We start from the raw sequence: 19,660 nt of genomic DNA, 5'->3' as shown, positions 1-19,660 counted from the left end.
CACTTAACCACTATGCCGCCAGGGTTTCCGCTTCCCTACTATTACCCATCATTTCTAGCATGAATAATATTTAATCCTAAAGGGCTCATTCTTCATTTGTTCCTTCTTTCTACCCATCCATCAAATACTACTGAACAACCACTTGCACCAGGCAGTATACAGGGAGTTGCCCTTTTGGCCTTTGCAAAAAGAATACCTCTTACCCACCTTGAATTTTACTGTGGTGCATTGTCCCAGGAAATAACCTCTAGTGCACTAAACAGGATCAATTTTGAGAAAATTATTCTAATGCTAGGTAAGGAATTATCTTCTAAGTTGGGGTTCCAATGCTTGCTTACAACTAAACTGGGGAACTTAGTTTATATATATATATATATATCTTTAGGAATCTTTTGATGATAGATCACTATCAGTAAACGATTTGGAGCATATAACTCATGAGGAATAAAAACAACTGAGTGATGATGCTGTATCAACACTCCTTTTATTCCTCTCAACCTAAATAATCAAGATGCTCATCTCTAAAAATAAAAATCAGGAAGAGAACTGATGCTTAACTGTCAGATTCTAGCATGGATGGTGGTGGTGTTAGTTGCCATCAAGTTGATTTCCACTCATTGTGACCGCAAGTGTGCAGAGTAGAACTGCTCCATAGGGTTTCAAGGCTGTAACCTTTTGGAAGCAGATTACCAGCCTGTATTCTCACACAACTCTGGGTAGGTTCAAACCGCCATCCTTTTGGCTACTGGTGGATTGCTTAACATTTTTACCGCCCAGAGACTCCTTCATCCAAGGATACTTAGTCTAAAGGATGAAAAGCCCAATTTCATTAAGAAAGGCATTCCAAAATGTCCCTAGAGGGCAAAGTAGTCCCCAGCTGAGAAGCACTGCTGTAGGAGTTGGAATAGCAATAAAACTTCCAATTATTAACCCTGCTGGCATAGTGGTTAAGAGGTAAAAAAAAAAAAAAACAGCCTGCTAACCAAAAGGTTTGTAGTTTGAATCTACCAGGCGCTCCTTGGAAACCATATGGAGCAGTTCTACTCTGTCCTATAGGGTCGCTATGAATCGAAATCAACTCAATGGCAACAGTTTTGGGTTTTTTTTTTTTTTTTTGGCTCACTTTTTAAAAATGGATGATGGTGATTATCAAAATACTATGGTATTTAATTCTGCTAGATACATTTAAGAGTGATATAATAATTATTTTTAAATGACATTTTACAATGAAGTGTCAATGACATTATTTGCCATTAATTAAACTTAAGGTGAAGATCTTTGGATGCTAGTTTATAATCCATTAGCTGAAAGCCATCCTGTAGTTTCCTGGAAAATGTACATTAACACTCACTAACTGGTCTTTTTCCAAACCCTAACACGGTACTTTCAAACCCACTTGAATTTATCTCATGTGGCTGTAAGATTTTTTTTTTTAACCTTTTGAGGAATATTAAGTTCTTGAAGACTATCTTGCCTGATAAAAGTCTAGAAAACTTAACTGAAAAGAACATTAAGGCTTTTAAACAAATGTGAAATATATTTCACATTTGTTTAAAAGCAACTATTTTTCAAAATTAAACTTGTGTAGACTAATAACTTTTTTTTTTTCCTTCCACTCTTCGATGCACAGGCTATTTCAAAGATTTGGGGGCTGAGAATAGTTTAAGAACGCCAAACACCTTTTCCATACAGAGAAGTGCCTCCTTAACCCTGATACCAGTCACCTAAATAATAACTCACTCTGCTTCAATTCTTTCACTTTAATAGTTTATCAGCAAGAACGCCAGTTGGGAATCATTCATTCTAACATAAAAATAAAATTTTATGTAGTGCTTTTATTGTTTTAAAGCAATTCCACGTATTATTTAATATTAATTGAACAGATGTATAAGGTAGGGAGAAAAGATATGTTAGAGGTAAGAAAACTGCAGTTTAGTAATAATTTGGCTAGTCTACCTTCCAACAGCAGTGGCGCTGGAATACAACACAGATCTTCTGACCAATGACACCAAACTTTTTTTCACAAGAAACCCTTGTCTGAGCTTCTGCTAATTCTATGACGTTTTATTTGGAGCCCTGGTGGAGCAGTGGTTAAGAGCTCTGCTGCTAAACAGAAGGTCGGCAGTTCGATCCACCAGCCCACCCACAAAACCCACTGGTGTCCAGTCGATTCCGACTCATAGCGACCCTACAGGACAGAGTAGAACTGCCACCAGCAGCTCCTTGGAAAACCCTATGGGGCAATTTTACTGTTTTACAGGGTCGCGATGAATCGGAAATGACTGGGCCACAATGGGTTTGGTTTGGTTCTGGATGGAGTTTTATTTAGGATGCCTGAAGGCAAGTTAAATGAAACTACCGCCAAAGGTGGCATAAAGCTCAGTTGTAGCATTTAAACTTAAGTAGTCACTTGGCACAAGGCTTTGAAGGCAGTATCTTCCAAACTGTCTGTTTTCAATGTAATATTTAAAAATAACTTCTATGTTGAATATATTTAAACTGCCTAAAGTTTTTTTTCTTTTAAAGTATGAATTCTCCTATTACGAAAAATAAAAGCTTTAACCTCAAGAGTACCCCTCAAGAGAATGTCTCTGCTTTTTAAAATCAAACAGCTGTTGAGAGAACAATACCGAAAAGGGAATTTGAAAATCCAGTATAGATGTTTGTCATTAAAGCCTTGGAAAGAGTTGATACATACACGGCAGGCAGTCACTGTGGAAAAAAATCGCTGTTCAATCCCTAAGATGAACTCAGTTAAGATGCATTTAATAACGTGATCAAGAAACACCTGTCCCTCAGACTAACAACCACAACCACTTATTTCAACTATTCTAGAGCTCAAAATCAAAAAGCATTATAATAAATGATCTATTTGCAGCTGCTGCTAACGGGTCTGGATCCCTAGAGCCAAAGCAAAGCTGCTTTAGTTCAGCATTCCCGAGTTATTTTCGCAGTCTTGGCGTGAATCTGAGCCAACGTGTCCCCATGGCTACCGCCACAGCAACGCGTGGTGGCCCTCAGGGCAGGCCCAGGCGGGCGGGGACGACCGCCCTTCCCTCAGGGACCCTCAGGGGCGGCGCCGGGAAAGTCACTTCGCCGGGTGGACGGGGAGGGCTCCGCGGCCGGGCTGGGGACACAGGAGGGGAGCAAAGGCAAACCTGCGAACTGCTCATCCCCAGCTTCTCCGCGGCCGCGTCGGTTCCTTCTCCATGGGATTTTTCCTTTAAAACGGTGTCCTGGGGACTTCGTTCTTTGCGGGTTCACTCAGGAAAATTTAAGCTGCCTCCACAGAAACGACAGACGCCAAAGCTGATACCCACGCTGACTCATTGGTTAGCCTCAACTCACGCTTTTCCCACCGGTCTCTCCGCAGGCCCCGCCCCTACCGTGAGGCGCGCGAGCCCGCGGGGCGCGAGCTCCCGCCTGGCGCTCCAGGCCCTGCCCCGCCCCCAGGCGCGCGCCCCACGCCTCCGAGGCTCCGAGAGAACGTTGCCCAGCTTTCTGCGGCCCCGCCTCGCGCGCCTGTTCCAGCGGGGAGGGACTGCAATACGCTTCCGCGTTTCTTTTTTTTTTTCCTCCCCTGAAGGACCATTTCCTCCATGGCAAAACACAAATCCCAGTAAGACTCAGCAATCATAAAAGAAGTATTACTAAAAGTCCTTTCGCCATCAGAGCGCATAAGCTTACCCCGCCTCCAAAAGCTCGAGCTCCGCCCCCAACAGAGACGGCCTCCAAAACCGCCCCCGCGAGCCCGCGCATACGCTTTCGGGGCGGTGCGCGACGCGCTCGCTCCGCCCCGTCGGTTCCGCCCCCTGGCCGCCTCTCCTGCCTTCAGGACAGAGAGAGTGTACGAGCAGGGGCGTGCGGTGTCAGAGACGCACGAGCGTCTCCTCCTTCCCACCTCCCTACACAATTGCTACTTTTCGGTGCGAGGCATTCCAGCTCCTCTCCCCTCCGTGAGTCCGTCGTTCTCCTCAGAGATCCCGCGCGGCCGGCCGGCGACCGCCGCCGCAGCGCTGGCTCCCGAGGCGAGCAGTGCGCGTGCGCGCGGCCCACGGGCGCGCGGCCGTCGGGCCCCGTGTCTCCCTCCCCCTCCCGCTCCTCTATAACTTGGCTGGCGTGGAGGAGGTGCCGCCGGAGTCGGAGGGCGGGGAGCTCGGAGGAGGGAGCCCGAGAGTTGTGGAGACTAGTGACTGGGAGAAGTCGCAGCCTGCTCCGGTCTGTCCTTCCCGCTCCTGTCTCCCTCGCTCTCACACCCACTCCGCCTCCCGCCCCAGCCCGCGTCCTCGCGCCTTCTCTTGCTAGGGGATCCCTGCACAGCGCTCTCCGGTCCTCGGCGTGGCGGGGGCGCCCCGGGGGTGCCCGCGCCCTCCCGGTGCGGGCGGGCGGGCGGGCGGGATGTGGCGCTTAGTGCCCCCGAAGCTGGGCCGCCTGTCCCGCTCGCTGAAGCTGGCGGCGCTGGGCAGCCTGTTGGTGCTGATGGTGCTGCACTCGCCGTCGCTGCTCGCCTCCTGGCAGCGCAACGAGCTGGCCGACCGGCGCTTCCTGCAGCTCAATAAGTGCCCGGCGTGTTTCGGCACGAGCTGGTGCCGCCGCTTCCTTAACGGGCAGGTGGTGTTCGAGGCGTGGGGCCGTCTGCGCCTGCTGGACTTCCTCAACGTGAAGAACGTCTACTTCGCGCAGTACGGCGAGCCCCGCGAGGGCGGCCGCCGCCGAGTGGTGCTCAAGCGCCTCGGCTCGCAGCGCGAGCTGGCGCAGCTCGACCAGAGCATCTGCAAGCGGGCCACCGGCCGGCCCCGCTGCGACCTGCTCCAGGCCATGCCCCGCACCGAGTTCGCGCGCCTCAACGGCGACGTGCGGCTGCTGACGCCCGAGGCGGTGGAGGGCTGGTCCGACCTGGTGCACTGCCCCTCGCAGCGCCTGCTCGACCGCCTGGTGCGCCGCTACGCCGAGACCAAGGACTCGGGCAGCTTCCTGCTCCGTAACCTCAAGGACTCGGAGCGCATGCAGCTCCTGCTGACTCTGGCCTTCAACCCCGAGCCGCTGGTGCTACAGGTAGGCGCGGAGCCCTGGCGGGGGGCGTCTGCCCGGAGGGTCGGCGCCTGGGAACGGGAGTCGGGGGAAGCGGCGCCGCCCGCGCTCGGCGCCCCGTTGGGACCTGACCTGGCGGGGCCGGGTTGTGGGCGTGGGAAGGGGGCGGCGCTGGGGGAGCCCCGGGCGGCTGTCCGGGATTGCCGAGGGCGACCCGGCTAGCGGAGCGGCTGCTCCTGTCGCCTAGACGCGAGTCCATCTCGGATTTAACTGCGGATCCTTCAGCGGCAGAGGGAGTGCGTCGCGAACGCTCCCAAAATGTCTCTCCAGCGAGTTTCCTTTCTGTCTCCTCCCGGCCTTTCTGCCTCTCTCCGCCGGAGCTTGCACTTCTGTGGCGCAGGCTGTTCACGCTCCCTTGGACCTTTCTTAGTTCTTTCCAAGCGCTGACCCTACGCGTGTGCTGGTCCCCTCGCTACCCCTGGTGGCTGGCCTAACTTAGGCCCAAAGTCTTTGTTTCAGTCCTTATTTCATTTACCTGGCAGTCGTCCGGGCAGCTCATCTGGGGACACGTGGGCCGGAGAAGGTCAGAGAACGGGGACAGTGGTCAGGAGTAGGGCTAACAGAAGGGCCCTGGTTTAGGTAGGATTAGAGAAGAAGGAAAAAAGCTAAGCAGCGTTGGGCTTGGGGCTGGAAGGGCTTAAGGCCAAGACGGACATTTTCATCCTGATCTTGTGACCTGCCCTATTCATCTGATTTTAAAGGACTTAACTTCAAGAAGGAGATAAAATGTTAGACCAGGGCGAGAAACGGAAGGAGATTCTGACTTCGTGGGGTTCTTTGCTCTCTCGTGATTTTATTTTGAAAACAAAGTGTGCGCTTGAGGGGTACAGGTTGGGGTCTTTTTGCTGGTGACAGCCGAACAAAAACCAAAACAGAAGTCTGTTTATCTTTAGAATAGTTACTTAAGTTTCTGCACAGTCCCTCCCCTTCTTACTATAGTGTCCTTAGCTAGTGGTTACCACCCTGGGGCTTTGATCCTTCCTGATAACCATAGGGAAAGTTGTCATTCTTTTCTTCCATGCCAATTTTGCTGTATTTCAATATAAGGAAAAATGCAGGACTTAATATTGATGACAAGTAGTTTGGGCATACTTTTCTCCCTTTCTGCACAAAGAATGTCAGTGATGGCTAGAGGGTTCCTACAGGGTTTTTTCTTGTTATTTAAATCTAGAATGCGTGAGTAGGAATCTTCGGTATTTACTTATATTGCTTTCCTTTCTCAAGTTCTCCACTGTCCAACTTAGCTAAAAGAAGCCAGCTTTGTTTGATTAATTCTGCCAAATAATTTTAACACAAAATGTTTTGCCCCGTAAACAAAACTTCAGTGTGGGTTGTAGTAAATTTTAAGGTATAAGAGAATGTATCTAATGGGTTAATTTTAAAATACTGCTGTATTTCCTAAGAGTGAACCCATAAGGAGTGAATGATGTATAAAACTAGTTAAAGTTTACTGGAAGAAATCTACTTTATTCAGCAGCTCTAAATCTGTATGCACACTTGAGTTGAAACTCTTTGTTGTTGTTGTGGTTGTTTTTTCTTTGAAATTGGGTTTTTTTATTTCAGACATAGAAATCTTCCTGTTTACATTAGCAAGATTGGTCCCTGGAGAAACGTTTAGTGGTGTAGTTTGCTGAAGTAGAGAGTCTGTCAGATTTTCAAGGATCTGAAAATTTGGTAATAAGCTATCTGAGTATTTTAGAAAAAAATTAAATACACATTTCCCGCGCTTAAAATGCTGGCTTCTATTTAAAAGATTTTTATCAGGTAATTCTAAGTATCAATGTCTTAGAAACAACTAATATTAGAGCTAAGATTTTAAGAACATTATGTATCCAGTTTTGTTTTTTTTTTTTTAAATAAACATCATCTTGGTATCTGAAAATTAGAAACTTTAGTATTTGGTTTACACTAAGGTAAATTGCCTTTGTTTATGAAGTCTACATTTTTTTTTGAAGCTGAAGTTGTCTTGGTATTTTCAGTTTACTTCAGGCTTGAGATAGTTAAGTGTATCTGTCTGCTTTTCCTGTAACTCTTCCCTCAGACTTGACTTTCTTCTTCTGTTTTCATCTTTACCAAGAAACAATAACTTAAAAAAAAAAAGTGCAAGTATTTTCTTGAAATTTAAATTTGGTGACCCAGTTGCTGTGAGTGGGTTATAAGATTTGTTTTTAGTACATAAAGAAATATATGTATCAACATCGTGGACTGTGACATTTGTAAACTGCATTTCTAATGGTTTAAAGGTACTTGTACTTTATAGCTAATTACATACTGTGTGAAATATAAATTGGGGGTCATTAGTACCAGTCACACACATTGCTGTTTGTTTTAAAAAGCACATAAAATAAGACTTGATTTTCAACAACAGGTCTTCATAGAGCTTCCACTTTATTTATAGAACTACTTGATTTTTGGTAAAAACTAGTGAGGTAAGTATGAACAATATTGAGGTTTGATGATGGTATAAAACAACTAAAATGAAAGGAAACTCAGTCTTTTAATCAGGTACAGAGATTGTTATATAGTAAGTCAAATCATGATGTTTATTACTCTTTGTTAGTTAGGCAAATCTGTGCAGTTTAGGTATTTCTATAGGTTTCTATAGAGCTATTGTATAGCAGTTATAAAAAGTATTAGAATATTGATTGATAATGATGGAAATACTGCCACTTAATTTTGGCGGTTTATTTCTTGGTTCATGTATTTTTAGAAACATATTTAAGGGTGCATGTGTGTCTGTTTTACAGTTTAAAGAGGAACTCACAACTTTTTTTTTTCCAGGAGAGGGAGCTACTTATCGAATTTTTTGGTCAGCTGGTGACAAACTAGATTTTTCTTATGTTGTCCAAAAACTAACTGCTTTGAAAAACAAGTCTTTTGAACTGACTCCATTAAACTGTTCTCAGTAAATATGCTTCCAAAACAAACATTTAAAATATTTTTTTGATAAGGCACTAAAGAAAGAACGGGAAAACGTACAGATTAAACTCATTAAGCTTGCGTCTTCTCATTTTAAGGAGTAGTAAAATAATCATATATGCTTTGAAAGAAGACGTGAAAGATATTAAGTGTCTGTAAGATGTATACATACATGTCTTATCAATGTGGGACTCTATGGATTTGTAACAGATTTCCCAATATGAAATGATATGGGAGTACAAGTCTCCCCAGCTCTCTTCTCATTGTTGAATAAGTAGTAGCTTTACGAACTGACAGCAGCTTACCCAGCTCTAAGAAAAGTTGTTCTGCCATAGATTATTGTCTTCTAAAAAATTTTACAAACATGAAGCAACAAGATAATACGCGCAGTACCTTTGCCTTCTACTCTGATACCTTTTTTCCCTCTTCACATTTCCACTTCACCAAGAGGTGTATTTTAATGCCAGCTATGCCGTAATCCTATGGGAAAAAAAAAAAAAAATCAGGAGGGAGTAGCTTTGTTGATTTTGTATTGCGAAGTAGCATTTTTGGAATATTCACAAATTGAGGTATTGAAGTAGATAAGATGTTTTCTGTTCTTTCATTAAAAGGCTGTTATACGGGTAAAACAGTGTTTTTTAAATTATTATCCTTGAGTTTGTGTGTATTTGAGTGTGTATGAGAGGGCAAGAAGTGCTGTCTGGATTTCTCGAGTCTGGACTGTGTTTCTGACTTTGTAACCTGGAGGTAGTGAAGATGGTCTTCTTTTTAGAAAATGAAGAAAGCTATTGGCTGTTTAGTGGGAGGGGATGGGAATTTGCCTTACTAATATATTTATGGAAGCCCTGGTGGCGGTGGCGTAGTGGTTAAAAGCTATGACTGCTAACCAAAAGATTGGCAATTCGAATCCACCGGTCACTCCTTGGAAACCCTATAGGGCAGTTCTGCTTTGTCCTTGAGTGTTGCTATGAGTCAGAATCTACTCGATGGTAACGGGGTTTTGTGGTTTTTTAATTCATTGTATATTAACTAAGTACCATTGTATAAGCTATAGATTTTTTTAAAGCTTTCATGTCAGTTTTTGTAAATGGTATAATACATGCGAAACATTTCAGGCCCCTGGGTAGTCCAAAATGTTTGCACTCTACTGCTAACCTGAAGGTTGGAACCCACCCAGGGGCATCTTAGAAAAAGGGCCTGGCAATCAGCTACTGTAAAGACTGTAGGCAAGAAAACCCTATGGAGCAGTTCTACTCTGTAGCACATGGGGGCAAAGCATTTTATACAGTGCCTGATGCATGGTAAACCAAAAACCCAAACCCATTGGTGTCGAGTCGATTTCGACTCATAGCAACCCTGTAGGACACAGTAGAACTGTCCATAGATGCAGGGTAAGCACTCAATAAATGTTAGCTATTAAATAAGGCAAAATTAGCTTTAACCATCTAGCGCATTTGATTGGCTGTTTTGAGACTCGTTCCAGGTATGGCCCAAATACCCACCCAATGGATCACCTTAAAAATAGTTGTGATTCTGACCATGAGCCATATATATTTCACTTACACTTGGCTCCATCTCTACACTAAGGGATGGGTTTTTACAGAAAACTTTGAGCGAATGTTACCTGTTCTTGTCCTTAAAAATAATTTCTGTAGAAGAAGGTTATTAAAGTGAACAGCCTAAAATACTTTTGTTTTTTAAGTAAACAAAGGAAAGGTTATGGCCATCTAACTAACTGTATTACTTTGGACAAATGGGTAAACTCTTTGTATAGAGTTCACTTTCCTCATCTATAAAATGAGACCGTTGGATTAGAGTCTTTTCTTTCCAGCTTCCACATCCTGTGATTCTCAAACTTCTTGACATTTCAAGGGTTTTTTCCTAGGGCGTGAGTTAGAGTCCAACACAGATAACCTTGTTCCAAGCCTGTCTTTCTACCCTCAGATTTTTACACAAATGAAATCAGATTAAAAACAGTAAAAACCAGAGATTATCTTTAAAGGAAAAAATGTGGAACTAAAGGTCACCAAGAATCTTGTGGGCAACAGTATCTAAAATGGGTATTCCAGATTTTTGTCTCAGGAGATTTCTCTTCAAGTACCAGCAACCTAGTTTTGCGTTAGTAGCTGCATTTCTAGATTTAGGCTTCGAAACGCCTTTCAGGTAGTTCTGAGCAGTGTACTTTTTATCTGATAAATTGATCCAGGGTTTTCTAACATTATTACTTTTCCTATTTTTTCTTCCTAGGTTTTATTGACACTCTTGACACTTGAATGTCCATCACAAGAAAATGAAAAAATTAAAATTGAAAAAAACCTGTGTACTTCAGGTCCTAAAAAGCTTTTGTTTTGAAAAGACTCTAGAAATAGCCAGTTGCCCTTAGGAAAGCACCATTTTAGAATCAATGGAGCAAAATCATTTGACACCCTGGCCCACTTGTTTAATTTGTCAATGGATCGTTTGACCAGCTATTTATTTCTTAAATCTGAGGCCCTTCGTGTACTTTTGTCTGATCTTCTAGTTGTTCTCTTTCATATTTCCACTGCATGGGTGAGGACATATTTCTCACGCATGTTGGTGGGAATAGAACGTTTGGTGTTTTGGGGTTCTCCTTGCTGCACATAAGGTAGCCAGTTCACCAGGGTGTCATCAAGATGATTTTTGTTCTCTTGTTTTTCTGGCTTGATGGTCTTTGGCCTTCTCCTATATTGCTTTCATTGCTGCTGACTCTTCACAGAATGCTGACGTTTTTCTTTCCTCACTTTCCACTCGTTACTATATTTTAAACTAATACAGACTTGGAATGTAAACCCTGCAATTTTCCTGCACATAACGATAAACTTCAGTAAATTATTATAAAGTGTCTTAAGACTGAAAATTACTAGTGTAAGATGAGAGTGGCACACAGCAAGATGAGAATAGTTCTTCATCCTAGTAATAGACTCTGAGAGGTTTTAAATTATGTAATCAAATCTTTTGTTGTTGTTAGCTGCCATCTAGTCAGCCTCCGACTCTTGTTGGCCCCATGCACTGGTCCTGCGCCGTTCCCCATGAATGGTTGTGAATCAGACTGTTGTGATCCACAGGATTTTCTCTGGCTAATTTTCAGAAGTAGATTGCCAGGTCTTTCTTCCTAGTCTGTCTTAGTATGAAAGCTGCACTGAAACCTGTTCAGCATTATAGCAACACACTGGCCTCCACGGACAGATGGATGATGACTGTCCGTGAGGTGCACTGGCTGGGAATTGAACCCAGGTCTCCCACATGGAAGGCCAGAATACTGCTGATCCACAAATGCGTCACAATCATATCTCTTTGGAGGACACAATTCAATCCATAACACTTATTGTATGGAAGGTAGATATATATAAATGACTAATTACAATCAGTGTAGCATAACACGACCTACCAAAAAAAATGCGTGCACTGTGTCAGATGACTCGTTTAGAGAGAGACATCTGTGTGCATTATGATGGAGGTGGGTACCAGGGTAGGTTTCACAGGGGAATTGAGTTCCAAAGGGTGGATAGGGTTTTGCCCCTAGATGGAGCTGAGAGGAGTGGCAGGGCTACCACCAAGTTGTTGGGTGACATTGAACAAGTCACTCTTTCAGAGTCTGAGTTTTTTAATAAGTAAAATGAGGATGTTAATATATATCTAACAGGACTGTTTTAAAGATTAAGAAAGGTGAGAATTATTAAGACAATGTATGTAAACTGTCTTTAATTGTAAAGCTTTTTGCAACGTACTATTACTTTGCAAATCAACTTATTTCAATTTTAGACTAAAATAGCATTAAAGTAGGATTTAGCTGTAATAGTTGAAAAGTTTGTCAGTATATTATGTTGAAGTCTGCCTTGGAAATATGTGGTATATATTTTATTCTTTTTTTGTGACAGCCGTTCAAATGTTAGTCCCATACATGTATACACATCACGCATAGCGATGTCACTGCTTCTTAGATTAAGCATTTTTTTTGGAATAGTAATTAAAAATACAAAAGGGAAGGAGACAGCTCAAGATGGCAGCTTAGTCACAATCCATGCCATCCCCTACAGCAAAGAACCAAAAAACCAAGTGAAATAGATACAGATGACCATTTGGGAACGCAGAACAGCAAACAGAGGGATGAAGAATTAGATTGAACACCAAAGGGAAGGAGAAACTGTATGAAAACAACAAAGGAGGAAACTTATGGACTGTAGGCACCCCACTGACTGGCCCAGTGCAGCGTGCCTATCTGGAGACAGAGCAAGCAGCGTTCCTGGATGCGGAGTTCAGGAAGGCAGCTTCACAGAATCCTCGACAGGAGGCAGAGATAACTGTGTAGACAAACCTGGAGCGAAGCAAGGTGAGTGGAATATGAACTGGATCTACGGAGTGAAACTGCAGGAAGGCAGGCGAGAGCCCTATGGATCTAGGCTACCGTAGAGCAGGGAAGGAGCCAGAAAATAGGGACAGAACTACTCACCAGCAACAGTCCCTGATTATTTGGGCAGGTAGTGCTGGTGAAGTGGAGGATCTTCAGAGTGGCGGCTAGAGATCCCCAACCTGACCAGAGTCTGGGTAGCCTCCCACTTCCTCACTCTCATTTGGTCAGGGCTGGGTCCTGATTGCCAGCTGAACTTTGCAGGGAGTTCTCTGGGACCCACGCCAGAGACTGGGGGAACATGCTCCATCACTCCTCCCCACCCTCTGCCCTTCTGGTGACCAGTGGTGTCCATCTCCCCTCCCCTCCATCAATCCACGGTGCGCACTCCTGTGACATCAGACCTGCATCCAGAGGCTTGTGTCTGCCCTCCTCATCCCTGTGCCATCCCACTCACCCAGCAATCTGTAGCATGCACTCCCACACCTTCAGACCTATAACCAGAGATTCGTGCCTGCTGTGCCCACCCCTGCACCACCTCGCTTACCCAGAGATTGGCAGCATATGCTCCCACCACCAGACCAGCAACCAGAGGCATAAGACCCCTCTGCCCCCTGTACCCCACCCACCCAGAAATTGGCCATGCAAGTTCCTATGCCACATGACCAGTTACTTGTGCACCTTCGCCCCGACCACCCGACAGCTGGTGGAGTGCACACACAACGCCCAACCTGGCAACCAGTGAGAATGCTCCCTGCACCCACACCTTGGTGACCAACTGGACAGACACAGCAATGCCAGTCACATCCTGGCAGGCACCATCTGCCCTTCTTCCAAACAAGTAGAAGATCCTAGTGCCCTCATTCAGTGTCCGCCCAGCTACAGTGCCACACATCCCACACCCAGACAGTTCCTGCAGGCCATCTGCACTTGTACTGAAACCCCTTAGTACTCCACCACCTACTGAGATACCAATTCATGCATGCACAGCTTGCCTACCCTGTCCATTTGGGTAGCACTTCCTCACAACAGATACGGAGACACCCTGCCCTGACCTCCAGAGAATGTAATAACTGCTAGCACCAACCCAGAAGGACCCTACCGTCTGAAAAGGGCTGTGGAGGGACTCTGGCCACCCAGCACTTGTCACCCAATATCAGGGAAAGAACTTGCTGTCTCACCTCCACTCAATCCTGTAAGGGAAGACATACAAGCCTAACCACAGAGAGCTCTCATGTGGGTGTGACCCACCATACCCACTTGTTGTTGTTGTTGTTAGGTGCCTTCGAGTCAATTCTGACTCATAGCGACCATATAGGACAGTACTGAGAGAAAATCAAACCCAGCCATAGACACCATCAAAGTCACACCTAGAGCAGAACCACAAAACAAAAACAATTAAAATAATGCAAAGGAAGAAAGAGGTTCTAAAAACAAAGAGAAGAAACAAAGCTCCAGATATGTCAAAACAAAACCAAAAAATCAGCACAAAACAAGCATACATACAATCAGTAAACAAATAAATTAACACCGTGATGCCTCCCAAACAATAGATGATAACAGATTGTGTGAAGAAACAGGATAAGATGGCTCAAACAGGTGAGGAAATTTAAGGGGCAGAAAAACCTTCCTTAGGAAGGAATAGTAATGGAACTAACTACTTGGTAAGGAGTTCAAAAGACTATATATGGGATCCTTGAAGAGGTCGAGGAAAACAGACAAAATCCTAGAAAAATTCAGGAGAACAATACAAGAACAAAATGACAAGTAGACAATTAGAAACCATACAAAAACAACCATTAGAAAGCTGGAAGAGTAACAGTAAAATATCAGAAATAGATAACTCAACGGAAGGACGTAGAAATAGACTCAATGGAAGAATATCAGTGAAATAGAAGACAAATCCATTGATACTAATTTATTTGAGGAACAATCAGAAAGGAAAAAAAGAATGAAGAAAAGCCTAAAAGTTATGTGGGGCACTATTAAGAGGAATAATTTACACGTAACAGGAATTCCAGAAGAGCAGGAGGAAAAATAGAGTACAGAGAGAATTTTTGAAGATTTATTGGCAGAAAACTTCCCTAATATCATGAAAGATAAGACGGATTCCATCCAAGCTCAGTGAACCCCATAGAGGATAGAATCCAAAAGAAAGTCACCAAGACATATCATAATCAAACTTTACAAAGACAAAGAAAAAATCCTTAAGAGCAGCTTGTGAAGAATGAAATATCACCTATAAAGGGGCACCAATAACACTAAGTGCTGACTTCTAGGCAGAAACCATGCAGGCATGAAGGCAATGGGATGACAAATATAAAACCCTGAAAGAAAAGAATTGCCAACCAAGAATTATATGTCCAGCAAAATTGTCTTTCAAATATGATGGCGAAACTAGGACATTCCCAGAAAAACAGAAATTAAGGGAATTTGTAAAAACCAGGGCAACCTTAACAAGAAATATTGAAGGGAGTCCTTTAACAGAGCCAACAACATCAGACATCAACCTGAGATTAAGACACATGACAACATTGCCCAGATACCAGCCCAGTTAAAGAATTCTCAAAAGTCAAATAAAACTGAAAATAGGAAACTAGAGATGTCAATCTGTAAATGATGACAGCTTCAAAACAAAAGGGAATAAATGGTGTAGTTAAAGAACTTCCTTATGGAGAAGAAGTCAAGGTGATACCATATCAAGATATAACAGACTGTTTTAAACTTAGGAAGATGAAGGTAAATTTCAGAGTAATGACAAAGTATTAATAAATCTACTTACTAAACTAAAGAGAAAAATCAAGAAGACTCAGTAAACACAAAATCAGCAAGGAAGGATATGAAAATAGAATCCATAAACAAGAAGAACTCAGCACAGAAAATTAAGTGGAACAAAGAAACCGTTAACACCACACAAAAAAGGCATAACAAAGTAGCAGCAGTAACTTCATACCTATCGATAATCACACCGAATGTAAATAGCTTAATGAACCAGTCAAGAGACAGAGCGGCAGAATGGATTATAAAATATAACCCATCAATATGTTGCCTACAAGAGATACGCCTTAGACACAAAGACAAATCGGTTAAAAATCAGCTTCAACCTGGTCTGTTCCAGTTTGAACCCCTGCTGAGAATTTGCATTTCCATCCCAGTTATACTGAATCAGAATCTACATTTTAACAAGATCCCCAGTTGATTCTTACGTATAATTTCCTGGGAACTTGTTAGAAATGCAAATTCTCAGCAGGGGTTTGAACCAGAACATACCAGTTCAAAGCCCTGGTTAAAAATCAGCAGGAGGGAAGAAATACATGTATCAAGCTAACAGTAACCAAAAGAGAGCAGGAGTGGCAATAGTAATCTCGGATAAAATAGACTATAAGTCAAAATTTGTTATAAGAGACAAAGAAAGGTGTTGTATAATGATTAAAGAGTAAGTTTACCAAGAAGATATAACCATAATTAAATATTTACACACTCAGCGACAGAGCTCCAAAATGCATAAACTCTGGCAGAATTGAAAAGAAAAACAGACAGTGCTACAGTAATAGTAGGAAACTTTAACACACGACTTTTGGTGAGGGAGAGAACTAGAAGGAAACTCAACAAAGATGCAGAAGATTTAAATAACAATCAACCAGCTCAACCTCATAGCCATACAGAACATACCATCCAACAGCAGCATAGTACACATTCTTCTCCAATGCATGGGATCATTCTCCAGAGTAGACCACATTTTAGGCCACAAAGCAATCCTCAATAAATTAAAAACACTGAAATAACACAAAGCATCTTCTCTGATCATAACACTATAAAACTAGAAATCAATAACACAAAGAACAAGGAAAAAAATGAAATACATGGAAACCAAATAACACCTTACTTACAAACTACTGAATGGAAGAAATTAAAAGTGAAAAAAATTCTTAGAATGAAAATACAACATTCCAGAACCTTTTGGACACAGCAGAAGCAGTGGTCAGAGAATTTATAGCAATAAATGTACATATTAAAACAGAAGAAAAGGCCAAAATCAATAATAGCTTAACCCTACAAGTCCAACAGATAGAAAAGGAGCAACACAAGAAGTCCACAGTCACCGGAAGAAAAGAAATAATAAAGATCAAAGCAGAAATAAATGAAATAGAAAACAAAAACAGTAGCATCAACAAGACTAGAAGTTGGCTCTTTGAGAGGATCAATAAAATTAACAAAGCACTGGCCAAATTCACAAAGGAGAAAAATGAGAAGATGCAAATAACCAAAATAAATGATATGGGTGACATTACAATAGAACCAACTGAGATGAAAAGGATCATAACAGAGTATTATAAAAAATTGTACTCCAACAAATTTGAACACCTAGAAGAAATGGGCAAGTTTGTAGAAACACACTACCTACCTTGACTAACAGAAATAGAGGTAGAAAATTTGAACAAACCTATAACAAAAGAAGAAATTATACAGGTCATTAAAAAAAAAAAAAAAAAAAAAAACCCTGGCCTAGACAGCTTCACTGGAGAATTCTATCAAACATTCAGAGAAGAATTGACACCAGTTCTACTCAAAGTATTCCAGAACATAGAAAAGGAAGGAATGCCCCCTAATTCATTCTATGAAGCCAGCATAACTGATACCAAAGTCAGGCAAAGACACCACTAAAAAATAAAGTTACAAACCAGTATCCCTTGAATGTAGATGCAAAAGTTCTCAAAATTTTAGCCAACAGAATTCAACAGCATGTAAATATATATATATATATCATACACATCATGATCAAATGGGATTCGTACCAGAGAAGCAAGGATGGTTCAGCATTAGAAAATCAGTCAACATAATTCACATAAATAAAGGAAAAGAATTGCATGATCTTCTCAACTGGCACAGAAAAGACATTTGACAAAATCCAAAACCCTTTCCTGATAACTCTCAGCAACATAGGATTAAGGGCACATATGCAAAACCAACAGCGAACAGAGAGCATTCCCCTTGAGAATGGGAATGAGACAACGATGCCCTTCATTACCACTCTTATTCAATATTCTACTGGAAGTCTTAGCTAGAGCTGTAAGGCAAAAAAGGGAAATAAAGGGTATCCAAATTGGTAAGGTAGAAGTAAAACTATCCCTGTTACAGGTGACATGATCCTATACACAGAAAATCCCAGAAGAAAATCCCCAAGAAAGTTACTAGAACTAATAGAAGATTTAGCAAAGTGGCAGCGTATAGGATAAACACACAAAAAATCAGTTTGATTCCTCTACACCGACAAGGAGGACTCTGAAAAAGAAATCAGAGGATCAGTAACATTTATAATAGTGTCTTAAAGGATAAAATTCCTAAGATTAAACCTAACCAGGTACATAGAAGATTTATACAAGGAAAACTGTAAACACTACTGTAAGAAACTAAGAGATCCACATAAATGGAAAAACATTCCATGCCCATGGATTGAAAGACTTAACATTGTGAAAATGTCAACACTACCCAATCCAAATCCCAACAACATTCTTTAATGGAATGGAAAAACTAATCTCCAGCTTTATATAGAAAGGAAGGAGACCCCAAATAGCTAAAGCAATATCAAAGAACAACAGCAAAGTAGGAGGCCTCTCACTTCCCAGTCTCAAAACTTACTACACAGACACAGTAATCAAAACAGCCTGGTCCTGGTTCAATAACAGACATAAATGTTGTTAGGTGCCGTCGAGTCGATTCCGACTCAGCGGCCCTATGTACAACAGAACGAAACACTGCCTGGTCCTGAGCCATCCTTACAATCGTTGTTATGCTTAAGCTCATTGTTGCAGGCATATAGACCAATGGAATAGAATTGGGAACCCAGAAGTAAATCCATCCATCTATGGGTAGCTGGTCTTCAACAAAGGTCAGAGTTAATTCAGTGGGGAAAGATAACAGTCTCTTTAACAAATGGTGCTGGCAAAACTGGATTTCCATGTGCAGAAAAATGAATCAGAATCCATACATTACACCACGCACAAAAACTAACAAAATGGATTAAAGACCTAAATGTTACAGCTAAAACGATAAAGTTCCTGGAAGATAACATAGGATCAATACTAGGGAACCTAATTTTTTGGCGTAAATAGTCTATCAAACAAAACTTAAAAATGCACAAATGACAGAAGATAAACAACTGGGACCACCTAAAAATTCAGTATCAAACGACTTTATTGAGGGTAAAAAGAGAACCTATAGACTGGGAAAAAAAATCTTTGGCAACGACATATCTGATGAGGGTCTGATCTCTAAAACACACAGAAAACTTCAGCAATTCAACAACAAAAAGACAATCCAATAAAAAAATGTGCAAAGGACATGAACAGACACTTCGTCAAAGAGGATATTGTGATACGGCCAACAAATACATGAAAAGATTCTTGCCGTCATTAGCTGTTAGAGAGATGCAAATCAAAACTAAAGTGAGATACCACCTCACCCCTGCAAAAATAGCAGTGATCAAAAACACAGAAAATACTGATGAGGTTGTAGGGAGATTGCAACTTATATCCATTGCTAGTGGGATTGTAAGATGGTGTAAGCACTATGGAAAACAGTATGGCACTTCTCAAAAAGCTAGAAATAAAAATACCTCATGATCTAGCAATCTCATTCCTAGGTTCATATCCTAGAGATATAAGAGCAGTGACACAAATAGACAGGTACACACCCATGTTCATTGCAGCATTATTCACAACAGCAAAAAGATGGAAACAACCTAAGTGCCCATCAACAGATGAACAAATAGCAAATCATGGTACATACATACAATGGAATTACTTCTCAACTGTAAAAAATAATGAGTCCACGAAACATCTTACAACATGAATGAATCTAGAGGATATTATGCTAAGTAAAATACGTCAGTCACAAAAAGGCAAATATTTTATGGTTCTACTATTATAAAAAGTCAAGAATAGGTACATACACAGAAAACAAAGTTCTTTGATTATTACCAGGGATGGGGGTGGGGATCACTTTCTAGATAGCAACACTTGTTACGTTTGGTGATGGGAAAGGCAGTCCCAAATATGTGTGAAGTCAGTACAGCCTGACCAAGGGAAATAAAGATACTAAGAAGTACATGAGAAAAAGGGACAATTTCAGTAAATGCTATAACAAACAATTTTGCAACAACAGTAAGAACAAAAAATGTGTGATTACATAGGTAGATATAGATGCATACATGTGTATAGGAAGGCATATGGGAGTAAGTATACATGCATGTTTAGGTGTGTCTGTAGGCATATGTATATA

At 42.0% G+C, this 19,660-nt stretch overlaps 1 protein-coding gene and 1 long non-coding RNA gene across 2 annotated transcripts in view; one reads left to right on the top strand and one right to left on the bottom strand.

Moving 5' to 3' along the window:
• LOC126066291 (uncharacterized) overlaps positions 1–4,020 on the bottom strand; it is a 146,070-nt gene extending 142,050 nt beyond the window's left edge. The window contains exon 1 of the long non-coding RNA XR_007515053.1: positions 3,159–4,020. This is a non-coding gene — a long non-coding RNA (uncharacterized LOC126066291). The remainder of the gene's footprint in view (positions 1–3,158) is intronic.
• Positions 4,021–4,035: 15 nt separating this feature from the next.
• The window catches only part of DIPK2A (divergent protein kinase domain 2A), a 33,103-nt gene continuing 17,478 nt past the window's right edge, over positions 4,036–19,660 (top strand). Inside the window, exon 1 of the mRNA XM_049867213.1 lies at positions 4,036–5,055. Coding sequence (XP_049723170.1) covers positions 4,399–5,055 — 657 coding nt within the window. The 5' untranslated portion in view covers positions 4,036–4,398. The remainder of the gene's footprint in view (positions 5,056–19,660) is intronic.

The sequence above is a fragment of the Elephas maximus genome, chromosome 23 (genome assembly GCF_024166365.1).
Source record: "Elephas maximus indicus isolate mEleMax1 chromosome 23, mEleMax1 primary haplotype, whole genome shotgun sequence".
Lineage (NCBI taxonomy): Eukaryota > Metazoa > Chordata > Mammalia > Proboscidea > Elephantidae > Elephas > Elephas maximus.
The sequence above is the reverse complement of the archived record's forward strand: the minus strand, read 5'-3'. Positions and strand labels throughout refer to the sequence as shown.